The sequence below is a fragment of the Trametes versicolor genome, assembly GCF_000271585.1.
Source record: "Trametes versicolor FP-101664 SS1 unplaced genomic scaffold TRAVEscaffold_10, whole genome shotgun sequence".
NCBI lineage: Eukaryota > Fungi > Basidiomycota > Agaricomycetes > Polyporales > Polyporaceae > Trametes > Trametes versicolor.
Window position 1 is genome coordinate 2,180,007 of NW_007360330.1, and position 14,047 is coordinate 2,194,053.

The window sequence follows — 14,047 nt, forward strand, 5'->3', positions numbered from 1 at the left end:
CCTCCTCACTCAGCCACCGCTTGCGAGTAGGCAAGCTCGCGTGCACGGCGGAGTTCAAAATTGTCACTCTGCGAGTAGACATGGGATGCAACATCTCTCCCAGTGGGGAACCACTACTCAGGAAAGCAATCGGGTTGGTCGATTATATTCCGAGTCTTCATGGAAGACCATGTACGAATTTTCAGCTCTATCGGTAGAGAAACTGGCTATGGATCTAGGTATCAGAATTCATCAGACGCCCAAGCAGCGCATACATTGGCCCCTCAAAACCATTGTTTCTCAACTCCACATTGCAATCCTTCGTCAATCCGTTTGAAACTTCGTAGACGTTTTACGATGCATATATACAGGTGGTCACCAAAATTAGAATGCGAACGGACAAGCACTCGAGGCACAATGCGCGATTTGCATTGCATGTCGCTATTTGCATTTCCCGTACACTGATAGTAAGAGTTGACCAGTAGTTGACCGTCCCAATGGGCGCTTGATCTGGGAAAAGGCTCGGATACCGAGAGTCCAAACTCCATGAGGGGCCGAAGACACCCACGCTGCTGTGGTTGAACTTCAAAACGGGTGGCAAGAGCTCGAGGTGTCAACACGGGTTAAGTATCGCGTTCTTCCTGCGTGTAGCATCGTGGTACGAAGGCAGAGCCTCTGAGCGTCTTTTTCGAGCCAGCCACCACGGGCGCCTAATCGTGGTTACTCCTCCCACTCAACCACCATCATCATACCGTCTTTCGCCAGTACTGCGAACCGGCGGCCTATATGCTTTATTCAACTTTCTCATGACAAATTACTCATATATGGCTAGTGCTAGCGGCGAATTTGCTCGAAGTCGACCAGTCACCAGCTGGCATTTCTGCAAAGTTGAAAGCGCGCCTGTGTTGACGCACTGCCAGTGCACGATATGTATTCATGTCTCATCCGCTGCGCCGGTTGGTTCTAATTTAGCAGTAAGTAAATATATCATCAGCACGGATGAAGACCGACTAACAATAGCTCCAGCTATGCATAGATCGTTCTAGCGTGTCGGTCGGGCAAACCGTCGAGCAAACGGCGGCGGTAGTTCGGGCCCGCCAGGGTCCCTCTACCAGTCGGCACCGCAAATATAGGCGACGCTATTCGACTGCTGAATGGGGGTGGTGAACTCGTTCGTGGATTCTAGTACGTTTTGCTGGCATGCCGTCCGGCCTGTGCAAGTTACAATTGCTCGGAATGCTGCGTCAGGGACCAGAATACGTCGCATCGTTGGCTTGAGGTGATGTCAACATACTTCGCAGACACGGCCCCGTGATTGTGTCAGTGCCCTTCGTCGATTGCACAACGCCTCCCGCCCGCAGCGAGATCTTCCGCACATGTTATTTTCGACGTCGTCGTTGTGCGGTTGACCGCTTTCCTCGGATATACTGCTCTCTGGTGCACTTCGCCATGGTTTTCGCTATGTCGCGGCACGCAGCTCATACATACGAGTGCTGATGCAGCGCATATATAAACATGAAAGCTGATACCGAGACCATCAGGTCCTGATCCTCAGTCTCCGACACAGCGAACACCTCCTCGAAAATATGAAGGCCTTCCTCGCTACTCTCACGGTGGTCGCCGCTCAGCTTGCTGCTGCACACTGTGAGTCTTGACGTCAAGCTTCCTTCTTCATTTTACTGACCACCGCCGTTCAAGATACGCTTCCCGACCTCATCGCCAATGGTACCACGGCCGCCGACTGGGTGTACGTGCGCACCACCCAAAACCACTACAGCAATGCGCCGGTAAGGAGCAGTTGGTATACGCTGCGGCGTCGAGGGTTCTAATAAGACACACGTTGACGTAGATTACGGACGTCAACTCCACCGAGTTCCGTTGCTATGAGCTCGACATGAACGCGACTCCGGGGCAGACATCTATCGCCACTGTAGAGGCAGGCTCCACGATCGGGTTCAAAGGTATGGGGATTATCACGGCTGCATATTCTGGGGCTAACCATCCTCTTTGCAGCGGTAAGACGCCGTCACTAGCTATGTTTAGAGTCATTGCTCACTCAAACTCAAACTGGACGTAGGACAACGACTTCTACCATCCAGGGGTAAGTCTACAGCCACAGTGGCACCGCATGCAATGAGCGTTAAGCGGTGTCATATCCGTCGACCACTTTTGACAGTACTTCTCGGCCTACATGAGCCGCGCGTCTCCTGCTGCCAACAGTCCGGAGGCTGGGACCGGCCAGACCTGGTTCAAGATCTGGGAGGACCCCCCAGTCTTCGAGAACGGGGCGCTCGTGTTCCCGTCCGAAAGTGAGCAACGGTTCTCCGACATCCTTCAAAGAGGCTCCCGGCTCCTGACCTGACCGCCACATAGGCATGAACGAGATTACGTTCACTATACCTAAGAGCCTCCCGAGCGGCCAATACTTGGTCCGGGGCGAACAGGCACGTACCCGCTTTTGGCCTTTCCCAGATTCCGGGCAATTGCGCTAGTGATTAACGTCATTCGCCTGCCAGATTGCTCTGCACGTCGCTTCTAGCGTCGGTGGCGCCCAGTTCTATATTGGCTGCGCTCAATTGAACGTGGTCAATGGCGGCGACGGCGCGCCTGGGCCCCTGGTGTCCATCCCCGGCGTGTACACTGGCGTAAGTGTCACTGCGGGAGCTGAAGGCGCTGCGCGACTGACGTGCGGCCCAGTACGAGCCCGGGATCCTCATCAACATCTACGACCTTCCTGCTAACTACCCCGGATACACCTCCCGTGAGTGCTCTCCTCGTACTCGCCGAGAGAATTAATCTGTTGCTAACGGCGTCTGTCACAGCGGGCCCTGCTGTGTGGCGCGGGTGAGAGTCGCCCGGGCCCGGAGACCCGTCCCGGACCAAGGTCCGGATTTTGTCCGGGGGAGCGTGGAGCGAGTAGCGCAGCGGTAGAAGTTCACTCACCATGTCAGACAGGCTTCAGTATGAGAACGCATGTGCATCTTCATGCTCCGCCGTGCCTCGCCGGTCATTTCATCTACAGCCACCGTGTCAACCTTGACGATTCTGGGAGGACATCCTACAGAATCTGGCATCCCGAAGGTGTTGATCACTGCTACGCGGGGAAGTGAACACCGCGGAGACCCATCGAAGGCCGGTATGAGGGCGCGGATCGGCTGCTCCGTTGTCCAAATGCTGCTGAACTAGCCAGTGCACGTCGTGTTCACCGACCCTCCAGGTCTAGAGTGGCCGAAATGTCCGCTGCTAGTATGGATGACATTTTGGCGGTCATGCAGATAGCTCACGCGGGCTGCTCGCCTGCCAATCTGAGTCGCACAGCGTCGAACATAGGCGGCCGCCGGCGGGCTGATGAAGACATACAATTGCAAATGGACCGGAGACCTGCCACAATGCTGCCAAATTTAGCTAGACAGAGGGTGGATGTCGCTTAGTACGCCGGCAAGATGTCCAACTTTACGGTTGCCGCCATCGTCAACCTCGACGCGCCGGCGCTCAGGGCGTACCCCAGGCCTCCTCTTATCCCTCGACCACCTCCCCTCCTCTCCCGTATGAACGCGTGTGGGCGTGGATCCTGCGGTCTTTCGTGAAGCACGCCGTGGCGCACATGAGTGAGAGCGATGTCCTGTACCTCGTGAGGACCGCTCATGATGGGCAGTCGATCCATACACGTGAGTGCGCCGTTCGCTGTCGAAGGGAGCAGCGTGCAATTCAGATGCTGATTGCTTCTCTTCGTAGTTTCCTCGGCGGTATGGTTACTGTACGACCTGTTGACCACGTTCGACCAGGAGGTGAGCGCGTGCTTCCCAGAACCACTCCAAGGTTCACAGTCGCTCATGATCACGCGCCCAACTGCCGCCCCGGGCCTGTCTAGGTGGAGTTTGTGTGGAGGTGCGCGCTGTAGTCGACTTCGTTGGAGAGCCTTTCGAAGAACTGGGTGTAGGTCTGCCAACACGCTTCCAAAGTTCCTCTATCTTGTTTCGAGATATGTGGGAATATTCGGGCAATTGTGAGTAGCCTCTCGCTCCTTCGCGACCTGGGACTTCACCTTCCACGAGTGCTTACGAAGTGGCGTCCCCAGCGCGCTCGCCTCGGGCCTCCTCCCAGCATAGTACGTCATTTACACTACGAGGCGACTTGCCGAAGCTTGACGTTCGGCGTTACAGCTGTAATGGTCAACTCATTACTTCGCTCATCCTCGACTCGTGCTTAATTTTGAGCGTCGAGCTGAGCTTGATGCTGAGGATTGACGCCCTCTATGGGCGGTCTAAGAAAGGTAAGGGAGACTCATATCATGTATACATCATCAGTGTACTGATGCGCCGTTAGTCCGCACGCTGCTACTGGTTGCCTTCGCCTGTGAGTCGCTACGCTATATAGAAGCAGACTATATGCTGATATTCCTCCAGTCGAAGCCGCGGTATGTCGCGAAGAAAAGCTAAACGTGTCTGGCTTCTGAATCTTCCCCAGACAGCAGCCGCCATCAACGGGATAATATACCCTCGTATCTACGCCGAGTCGCGACCGTTCCCGTCGGATTGGCCGCTAAAGGGCTGCTTCTTTCCTACGGATATATTTTGGAATAAACTGTGCTGGTACGTGCGATTCTATCACAGAGTACACTCACGCTCAACGAATCTCAGGGCCCCGATTCTTGTGTTCGAAAGTGAGATCGCTCTGACCTCGTTATCCGGCCGCGCGGCTAACAAGCGGGTATAGCCCTGCTGTTCTGCCTTAATACTGCGAAGTGCATATCATACGGCCGTTTGGAACAGACTCCACTAATTTACCGACTTTTCCGGGATGGGAGTGCCTACTTCGCAATGTACGTACCTCCACTGGCCGAGGGCGAACGCACGGCTGACCCCTCGCTTTTAGCGCGTTCGGTCAGTATGATGCTTGGAGCCATCGATGTACACGCTGACATGGTGGCTGCTAGCTTTCATGCTCGTCTGCATCGTAACTCAGTTTCTGGACGTCAGTTGGGCCTCAACCGCGACTTCTACGTTCGTCGCATATTTCTTGAACACGCGTGGGATCACTACTGACGCGTCATCTATAGGTGGATATCTGCGGTGTTTTCTTACTCTGTGAGCCTCACTGCAAGCACAAGCGCAATGACCGCTGACATCCAAACAGGGATGCCATTTGTTGCTCAGCGTCCGTAGCGTAGCCACCCGGCGCGAACGGCTCGACCTGACACTGCTATGCGCTCATGCCTCGGATACACACAACGGGCACAAGTCTGACTCCTACCTAGACGGTCTGTACGCCCTCGATCCACCTCCCCAGCCCAGCCGGCATTCGTTTCCGCATCGCATCGACTCGATTGAGCTCATCCCTCCCCCTACTTTCGTTTACCATGGGAGCGAGTGTACTTCGGAGGAGCAAACGGAGGAGTCGACCTCGCGATATCTACAGAACGAGAGCCAATCGGATCCAGTCGACGCGGACTGGCTGGAGCGGGGAGAGGATTCGCCGTCTTCCAGACATTTGGCAGGGACGTCGCCTAGTAGATAGAGACTCCGACTTGTTGTACGTTATAGGTCCACCGTCACCACACCCTCATACATGTACAGTCGTTTGTGCTCAACGTCGTACTACGCCCACTGGCACTTGCTCTGCATTAGATAGTACGACGCAATGTGGCCCTGCTCAACTTAGCGATGAGACAGAAGCTCTCACCTGCTCGTCGTAGGGCTCCACAGAAACCAATGCCGCGCTTCTCGTCACCACGGTCACCGTGTCCTCCGCGACCGCAACCGCTCCCACGTTCGCCACGCCCAGCCCGCAGCTCTCGGCTATCGCGCGTGCTTTCACGCAATAGGCACAGCACTCGTACATAAAATGTCGATCACTCGTGAAACTCTGGGGCACCGCACAGATGTTCCACGAAGTATTGTACCTCAGTAGTGTATGATATTTGGGGATAGACACGACAGATAAGCGAGCACTGATAATAAAAGATCAGCCTCGACGACTACTAAGTGAAGTAGGTACAATGTAATGTAGTATGCAGGGAAGGGAAACAGCTTCTTGCTGTCTTGATGCAAGGTACACCAAGGGCCCCCGTCCTTCCCATACGGGAGAACGCGCACATGTCGCGCTCAAACACCCTGCGCCTTCAGGAAGTCGAAAACGATCTTGAACGCCTGGGGCGCCACTTCGTGCAGGAAGAGGTCGTGGCTGTAATTCCCGGTAATGTCAGCGAGCGCCCTATGAACAAAAGAAACAGAAGGGACTCACCCAGCAGGCAGATTATCGACGGTCTGAACACCCTTCGAGCCGGTGAAAAGCGCCGCTGTCGCGTCCAGCAAGCCCACGCAGTCACCACCGCACGCCGAGACGTCATGACGGCCCTGGAGGACCAAGACCGGCGCAGTGACGTGGTCGAAGGCGATCTGCGTGTCGAGGAGGGAGGGCAGCTCTCCGAGCGCAAAGGGCTCAGCTTCGACCGCGAAAGTCCAGTCGGCGACAGCGCGGCTGAAGTTGCCTGCGAAGTAGACGTAGGCGAGGGCGAAGCGGTCGGCGGACGTGAGGTAGGAGGACGCTAGGCGGCCCCAACGCAGGGGGTTCAGCGTACGCGCGACGCGCAGAGCTGCCCCGGCGACGAAGGGCGCGAAGTACTGCACAGTACCGCTGAAGCCCGTGAGGACCACCGCGTCGATGGCACCGCTCGCCTGTACGTCGGACGCGGCCGCGACGGAGATGTACGACCCATAGCTGTGTCCGATGAGCGCGACTTGCGTAGCGTTCATCGTCTTGCGCGCGTATTGGGTGAGCGCGCTCAATACAGCCGACTCGACTTGGAACTGGGCATCGTTGAGAGGATCGACTCTGTGAAACAGACAGGTCAGGCGCGGCGGAAAACACCGAGGCGGGACATGTACTTACATGCCAGATGTGGCGACGCCAATGCGGTCATAGCTGAGGACCGAGTATCCCTGGGCGACCGCAGCGTCGACGAAGCTATACTTGAGTGCGCCCGGGAAGTTCGGTCGCCAGTACAGCTTGGACTCGATGATGCCGTGGGTGAGGATCAGAGTCGGACCTCCCGAGCCGCAAACGGTAGCACCGATGCGGTACGTGCTGTTGACCGGCCCGGACGTCTTGCCGGAGATGGGAAGAGGGTCCGCGGTTGTGTTGACGTCGCGTTGGGTCAGGTTCAGCGCGAGCGTAACCGCATCCCAGTCGTCCGCGATAGTCGTGTTAATGATGAAGCGGGGCACGCTAACTGTGACGGGAATAGTGACCTCGCGGCATGATGACGCAGTAGTTTGGACGCTGGTGGTGGAGGGAAGGGCGTGTGCGGTGACAGCGAGAACACCGAGGAGTGCAGAGGCAATAAAGCTGCGCATATTGTAGGATAGGAAGGAAGGTAGGAAGGAGGGAAGGGGCCGGTAGGTACTTTTGTGGGTGACCTGAGGACGAGTTGGACCGGTTTCTCGTGGTCACTTAAGTATCCCACTGACGATGGCCGGAGGCCTCATCGATGCGCCACTGCATCATGCACGGCACGAGCGAGGAGGCCGTCTGTTGGCCGTCTGCACAACTGCCGCATGAGTGGGTGAGCGAGCGAATGAGTGATCATGAATGCGGCTCGGAGTGAAACAGCGAATTTGATGTTGCCTGTCCATGCGGCAGATGTGTAAGCGATAGGGCTGTCTCTAAGCCGGCACTTACTGACATAGCTTGTTGGTTACATTCCTCTATGCGGCGCTTAGGTGATCTGCATACATCAACGATTACAAACCCTCTCATCTGAGACTCACCTGGGGGCAATTGTTAATCCGGCTTCAAGATTATCATATCCGCCAGGGCCCTGTTCAGAATCAGACGCCGAGGGTAACTCACCGGGTTTGGGCCGGCCAGGGTGAGTGGTCCCTATTGACGCAACGTCTTTGAACGGCCTTCTCGGAAACCTCGTCGCATCCTGGGTATTGTCCAGCACTATACGATATCAGGGGTGTTATTGACAGCTTTACAGTACTCAAACCTATATCCTCAATGTGCGCTACTAGTAAGTAGTACTCGGCCTCGCTCGCGCCGTCATGCGGCCTCGCCGGTGCACCGTCCGACTTTGAGCCACATCTCTGGCTTCAGGCTGTCCTTGGCCGCGCTCGGGAAGGTTATCGCTGAGATGTGCCAGAAGATGGGCTTCTCGGACAGTTGGAAGGTAAAGTTGGCGAGCAAGCTCGACAATACGACCTCTGCGGCGATTCGTCAGGAATCGAACACACGCAGAGAATGATATAGACGAAAACGTACTCATCTCCAGCTGTGAGAAGGTAAAGCCGCTGCGTGCGATCGGTAAGTGCCTTGCGAGGTGTATGGGAGGACATATGACACTCACACGCAAGACCGGCCTCCACCAACGAACGTCATGCTGCGCAAAACGGTCAGCACATGCACAGCGCCACATGAGACTGAATTTGCATACAGGTTGGAGTACACTCCAGGAATAGACGCGTCTTCCACGGCCTTTGGGAGGGGCGCGAGCCAGCGCTCGGGCTTCCACTCCTCGGCGTCCTCGCCCCATAGCGCCTTATTGCGATTGCACGCCCGAACGCCGACGAGCATGTTGGTGCCCTTGGGGATGGGGATGTGGCTGAGCATAGACCCATCGCTACCGCGCATAGGCTGAGAGAGAGGAAGAGTCGTGTCGCGGAATGCCCTGCGACTGTGTGAGACGGTATGGGATGGCGGAAGGTGCGATGAACACTCACTCGCGTAGTACGATGGGAGTTGGCGGGTACCTGGAATGATCGTCTTGTTTAGCGGCAGAAGCATCGGGAGAGGAAGGAAGGTGCCTACATGCGTAGCGTTTCCTTGCAGATCGCATCGAGATAGGGTAGCGAGTGCAGCTTCTCGTAAGGAATGTACCCGTCGCCCGCTTCCAAGATCTCCCTTCGGACTTTGGCTTGTGCATCGGGGTGTTCGGAAAGGAGCTGTAGGACTTGCGCCATGACGTGTGATGTTGTGTCCGTAGCCGCGAACAGGAGGGTGCTATAGCGGGCTTAGGTTAAACTAGTAGAGGCGTGGCCTGAGGAACGACGCACTTGATCTGTCCTACAATCTCCTCATCTGGTAGCCGGTCGGCCTCCTCGACGGCCATGTTGGCCTTGACTGTCCACTCGGTTAGACATGCCCTTCCAGTAGTCATGAGCGGGACTTACGCAACACGCTCATGATGTCCTTGCCGGCGGCATACTCCCCTTTCTGGAGGGCAGCCTTCTTCTCCTCGATGATCTTCACCGACGTCTGGTGCAAGATATCAACCACGCGCTTCAGCTTCTGTGTCCGTGGGATGGGAATGCGGTCGACAATCCAGCGCCGGAGCCAAGCTGGACCCAGCTGAAGGAGGAGTGGTGAAGTTTGCCGCACAATCATCATCTCAGGAGTGAACGACAGAGGCCTTCCGGCTGTTCATCAGATGACATTTATGATAGACGTAGAGAGAACACGTACAGGTAGTCTTTTGCAGCCCTGGTGAACGGATCCGTTGCATCGTCTGTTGTCAAAGAATCGAACGAGTGCCCCATTCCAGCCTGGCCGATGATCTCCAGAGCAGTCCGGCCCATCCACTCGAGCATGTCGAGATCCCGAGGGGCGTCTTGGACACGTTGTGAAATCGCATCGACAAGCTGGGTCCACGATGAAAATGCAGGACGTTATCTTAATGGAAGATATCACTCACCCTGTTCGTGACTTCGTAAAAGACGGGTGTAAGATCACGTAGGTGCTTAGCCGAAAACACAGGCATGAGCATCTTGCGCTGTTTGCGGTGCGTGTCACCTGAGGAAAACGTCAGGCGTCTTTATGGGCGCAAATGACGGAACATAATGCATACCAAGGACACTCAAGAGACCCGAGCCAAGCAGCATGTTGTTGGATCTGAAAGTAGGTCGGTCAAATGGCCATAGCGGATACAGATATCTGTCCTCATGTCTCTTACCGGATGAGCCACTCAATCTGATCATATGTGCCTTGCTCTCTAAGAACGATGCTCTGCAAGGCAGCGGGATCGAATGCATAGAGCCACTTGCGCTACAACGCCCGTGGTTTAGCATATACAGCATGACCATACGACAAAGTACGACTCACCCCCAATACGGCATTAATCTTCACAACGCCCCCGTACTGGCTGGAGACCTTGTCGTGGAATCCCCAAGCTTCCGAGTCGAAGAGCTCGCCAAGATTACCTATCGGATACTCGTTAGATCGCCGATGCGCAGTATATCGAGATTGAGAACCTACGTACCAGCTACGATCGACGTGGATGGAGGACCCGCGACGACGTCCAATGGCGACTTCACAAAGAGCGGACGTAGCAGCGTCCATAGACCCCAAGCGACCCCGCCCGCGATGACGAGATACAGAAGCATGTCTTATCTCGAGCAGAGGCGCGCCACTGAGCTGGTATGAGGGCGCGAATGGGGAGATGTATTCACTGGCGATACGTCGGTGCTTCTTAAAGCTCCCAGTTGTGGTTTTGGAAACTCCGACATCGGTAGAAACCGTGACAATCAATCAACAGAACTGTGGCCGTCTACAGCGCGGAGACAGAAGCGGCGTAGTCTAGCCTTGAATGAGGACACATCGTGCGCCCGTGCTCGATAACCGAGCGCACAGGGTGCTGATAATGCCGTGCGCTGTTGGAGTTAGTACTGATCAATGTGTCATATAAGCGTACACGAAACATGCAAAGGAGAGGTGTCCAACCCTCGCCTCCGCCCGCGTTAAACTTACGGCGAAGCCCAGAAGCACGGGTGGAGGCAGCATGAGGACGGACGAATGTTGGTCAACACGCACCGGCAGCGTGGATCGAACACATTCAACACAAGGCGACTTCTCCATACGGAAATAAGACGTCATCTGACACGGTGGATGCACTGTACAATGACATGTGCCTTGCAACAAGGCACTTATGTTGGCTTCTGGCGGCACTCAACAGAAGGATAATCACGATATGTGTGTGGAGGAAGCTCACCGAACCACAGTCCCCCTCGCGGCCCCGCGGGCATGCAGCAGCAGTCCGGAGCGTGCAGCCGAGGTTGATGGGATTGAACGGGAATACCATGATGGTTCTCGGCTTCGAGCGGGAGATCCCGCACATTGGCTTACCACCGAGCTCGCTAAGGGCGGTCCGAGCATCGCGAAACGGGGTGCCGGCAGAGCGCGATCGCGGCCTCACAAAGGGGGAGGTTCTTGTCGGGCAGAGGACGTACGTCGCCGTCGTTCTAGCACGAAGGCTTGTCATCGCAATTAGCTCTCATTCGAACACGGACCATTAAGCCAAGCAACGAGTATTGCATTGAGATGAACTAAATCGTCAAGATGAAAACGTACACAGTGAATAAAAGCCCACACAGAGGGATGTGAGCGGACATACCATGGATGGGCTACACATGTTTCTACTCGTTCGCCTACGCTTGTCCTCCTCTCCTATCCAACGAGGACGCTCCTCTGGCCCCATCCGGCCGACAGTGTTTGATGATGCTGCCCCCGCCGCAAAGGCCCAAGGGTTTGCAAACCCACCGCGGCCCTATCCTTGGCGACGAGACCATATCGCGGGGCCGACAGACTGCGATTCCCAGGAGCCTAGTGTGACATCCTTTTCCGTCGGGAGGCAGTGGACGGGTGACGGCATATGGGCCTTCAGCGAGCGTGGGTGCCACACGCGTGAGGCGGAGCGAGCTGTGTGACCGCGCGCACTACGGCACTGTGTTCAACGATGGTGAGTGATTGATACTTCTAGTTCAAGCAGATGGGCTCACCCGGAGACATCGACTCTGGTTCAGATGCCAATGCGCAAGCGATGACGGGCTCACGTAGGACTTCCTCGATGAAACGGCTGGGGTTTCGAAGGGGCGGCACGCTAGCAACGAAACGTCGAGCGACTTCCACAGCCTCCGCGTCACGCCCATCGAGGAGCAGCCGGCGCATCACGCCGCCGTACACAAAGGCAAGCATCCGCGTTTTCAGTGTGTCGCGTTCGTCCCCCGAGCTTGATGAGTGCGAGTTCGCCTGAGACTGTGCCTGCTCGGCCGAAAACCCGCCCTGGCTAGCGTTCTGTAGGGCTTTCTCGAAAAAGTCCAAGGCCTTGGTGGGAGGGTGGTCCGACGGCAGGTAGCGCAGAGACGACAAGAAGGGAGCGACGAGCCCCGAATCGGGCCCGAACCCTAACGAGTACATGTCGATGATGACACGCGCAGCGACCTTGGGTAGATCAAGCCGATCGAAAGCCTTCATGAAGATAGCAAAGTGGCCGACGCCGAACAGGCTCGGAGGAGGGATGGGGCGTATGAACACCGCAGGGTCCGTGGCTGGCTTCCAAGATGGCAGGCAGGCTATGCGTGGTACAGCGAGCGCAGGGATGTCACGAGACGCTGCCACATCCTCCAGGAGCTGCAGGTAGAGTCGTTCTACCTGCGCGCGTCCACGGGCTCTGGCAAGGAAGACCCTCCAGACAAAGTGTGTGTGCTTGGCCGTAGGGAAGTACTTGCGATGAATCTGAGGACGATTCCGCGCTGGCCCGTTGCCGCGCGCTTTCCACAATTCATCGGTGAAGCCTCGTGGAACGCCGACCAGGTAGAAATGGGATTCGAACTCCTCCATGATGGTGTAAAGGGAACGGTGGCAATGGTCGTGGTTTACCATCTCCGCGAGGGCCCAGGTCGGAACGATCTCATGGTGTCGGTAGGCGAGGACGCGAAGCCGGCGTAGGAGCGTCGACCGCCCAGCCGCTCTATAGGCCGCTAGAACCCGCTGGAGCGACTCCGAAGACAGAGATAGAGTTCCTGAAGACAGGGCATGCTTGAGAGATCTCGTTATCGTGACCAACGCTTGCATTTCGTTGGAATCAGATGCAGATGCAGCCGCGTCGTCCGTCGGAGATTGCAAAGGGTCGAGGGAAGGGGTGGCAACTGTCTCTGGTTGTCGCGTTGGACTAGAGGGGGGTTTCCAGGAAGGCAAGATAGCGTCCTTGGCGGGGGTTTCGAGCCACGACGACTGCGCCTGCCGAGCTTTACACAGCGACATGACTGTGGCGACAACATTGGCATCTGCCTCTTCACGGAGAAAACAGAGGATGTAGTGGTAGCGGATGCCACGAGAACGCACTAGTTGTAACACCTCAAGGGCGACACCAGTCTTGCCTATGCGAACTAGCTCTAGGAGTGTGATGCCATAGATGAATGAGGGTTGAATGTGGAGCGTACGACTTGCAGCACTCTCGGAGGCCTTGCCGTCGCGGACAATTGACGTCTTGAACTGCCGTACGGCGGCGAGGAACTCTCCGAGGAAGTGTAATAGGACATCGCTGGGAGCGTAGCTGGCAATAACCGGGATGACCTGCCGGTAGACAGCGCGAGCATATCCCTTCGAGGCAGCGAGGAGGGCGAACCGTACGATCAAGGGTATGTCGGGAACCGCGTCGTTGCGAAGTAGGTCTGTTAGGACGCTGCCAATCGCCCGAAGAGGCTCCCTGACTTCCCTCCGCGGCGGAAAGAGCGACCACCACTTTACGAAACTTTCCAGCCGCTCCCGCTGGGAGAGCGCTGGGTTGAGGAGGGCTTGGCGTGCGGCGAAGTGGTAGACGGGGTGGAAGGGTATTTCGACACCTAATTCGAGGAGTTCGGCGTGAACTCGCGTGGCATCTGCGTAGTTTCTTTCCTTCACAAGGTTCTCCAGCATGGTGCTTGGATGATTGACCTCCGCATGCGATGGATAGAGCCCTGTATGCGCCTGCGTGTCTCCCTCCGCTGCGTAGTATTCGTCCGTGGTCTCCTCGAACAGCGTAGTATCCGGCGCCGTTGCTGGATAAGGGTACGTCTTCACCTCCCGCATAGCAGGGGTCTCGGCCGAGAGCGGAGGCGTGCTCAGAAATTGTTTGCTAGTCCATGTGCCAGGCTTGACGAAGACGTCCCAACGGAGCCGTACCCGAGCAAGTGCATGCCATGGCGGGTGCGCGAGCACCCATGATGCCATGGGCCAAGGTCGGAAAGTACAGCCAGAGAGCCTTCGAGCTCGTCGATGTCGTGGTCGCCGTCGTGGTGGGGGTCGTCGTCGG

At 56.4% G+C, this 14,047-nt stretch overlaps 5 protein-coding genes across 5 annotated transcripts; 2 read left to right on the top strand and 3 right to left on the bottom strand.

Moving 5' to 3' along the window:
* Nucleotides 1-1,565: 1,565 nt before the first annotated feature.
* On the top strand, nt 1,566-2,827 carry TRAVEDRAFT_39560 (uncharacterized protein; the record flags this gene model as incomplete). Its single annotated transcript, XM_008043677.1, has 10 exons — nt 1,566-1,623; nt 1,678-1,766; nt 1,829-1,940; nt 1,993-1,994; nt 2,057-2,080; nt 2,156-2,288; nt 2,353-2,423; nt 2,496-2,624; nt 2,677-2,740; nt 2,802-2,827. 10 exons carry the CDS (start codon nt 1,566-1,568, stop codon nt 2,825-2,827), a joined length of 708 nt encoding a protein of 235 aa, XP_008041868.1.
* An 880-nt stretch (nt 2,828-3,707) lies between these two features.
* On the top strand, nt 3,708-5,024 carry TRAVEDRAFT_131410 (uncharacterized protein; the record flags this gene model as incomplete). Its single annotated transcript, XM_008044251.1, has 6 exons — nt 3,708-3,775; nt 3,908-3,985; nt 4,143-4,241; nt 4,410-4,575; nt 4,620-4,632; nt 4,687-5,024. Coding segments are annotated over 6 exons (762 nt in total), but the record flags the coding sequence as incomplete, so codon positions are not given.
* Nucleotides 5,025-6,037: 1,013 nt separating this feature from the next.
* On the bottom strand, nt 6,038-7,334 carry TRAVEDRAFT_74156 (alpha/beta-hydrolase; the record flags this gene model as incomplete). The annotated part of the gene is made up of 3 exons (XM_008044252.1): nt 6,038-6,162; nt 6,223-6,813; nt 6,871-7,334. The coding sequence occupies 3 exons, from the start codon at nt 7,332-7,334 to the stop codon at nt 6,084-6,086; spliced, it is 1,134 nt and encodes a 377-aa protein (XP_008042443.1). The 3' UTR covers nt 6,038-6,083.
* A 691-nt stretch (nt 7,335-8,025) lies between these two features.
* On the bottom strand, nt 8,026-10,361 carry TRAVEDRAFT_130844 (cytochrome P450; the record flags this gene model as incomplete). The annotated part of the gene is made up of 14 exons (XM_008044253.1): nt 8,026-8,186; nt 8,245-8,273; nt 8,330-8,362; nt 8,417-8,650; nt 8,703-8,732; nt 8,791-8,982; nt 9,036-9,102; nt 9,153-9,369; nt 9,441-9,620; nt 9,674-9,771; nt 9,827-9,870; nt 9,932-10,023; nt 10,081-10,178; nt 10,238-10,361. The coding sequence occupies 14 exons, from the start codon at nt 10,359-10,361 to the stop codon at nt 8,026-8,028; spliced, it is 1,599 nt and encodes a 532-aa protein (XP_008042444.1).
* Nucleotides 10,362-11,126: 765 nt separating this feature from the next.
* TRAVEDRAFT_31070 (uncharacterized protein) lies at nt 11,127-14,029 on the bottom strand. The gene is made up of 3 exons (XM_008043636.1): nt 11,754-14,029; nt 11,369-11,698; nt 11,127-11,300 (listed from the first exon to the last, which is right to left on the bottom strand). The coding sequence occupies exons 1-2, from the start codon at nt 13,963-13,965 to the stop codon at nt 11,691-11,693; spliced, it is 2,220 nt and encodes a 739-aa protein (XP_008041827.1). The 5' UTR covers nt 13,966-14,029; the 3' UTR covers nt 11,127-11,300; nt 11,369-11,690.
* Nucleotides 14,030-14,047: the final 18 nt, after the last annotated feature.

What these genes read in the sequence shown, in the direction of transcription:
- TRAVEDRAFT_31070 (XM_008043636.1), bottom strand. Translation starts at nt 13,965, where the DNA reads ATGGCATCATGGGTGCTCGCGCACCCGCCATGGCATGCACTTGCTCGG.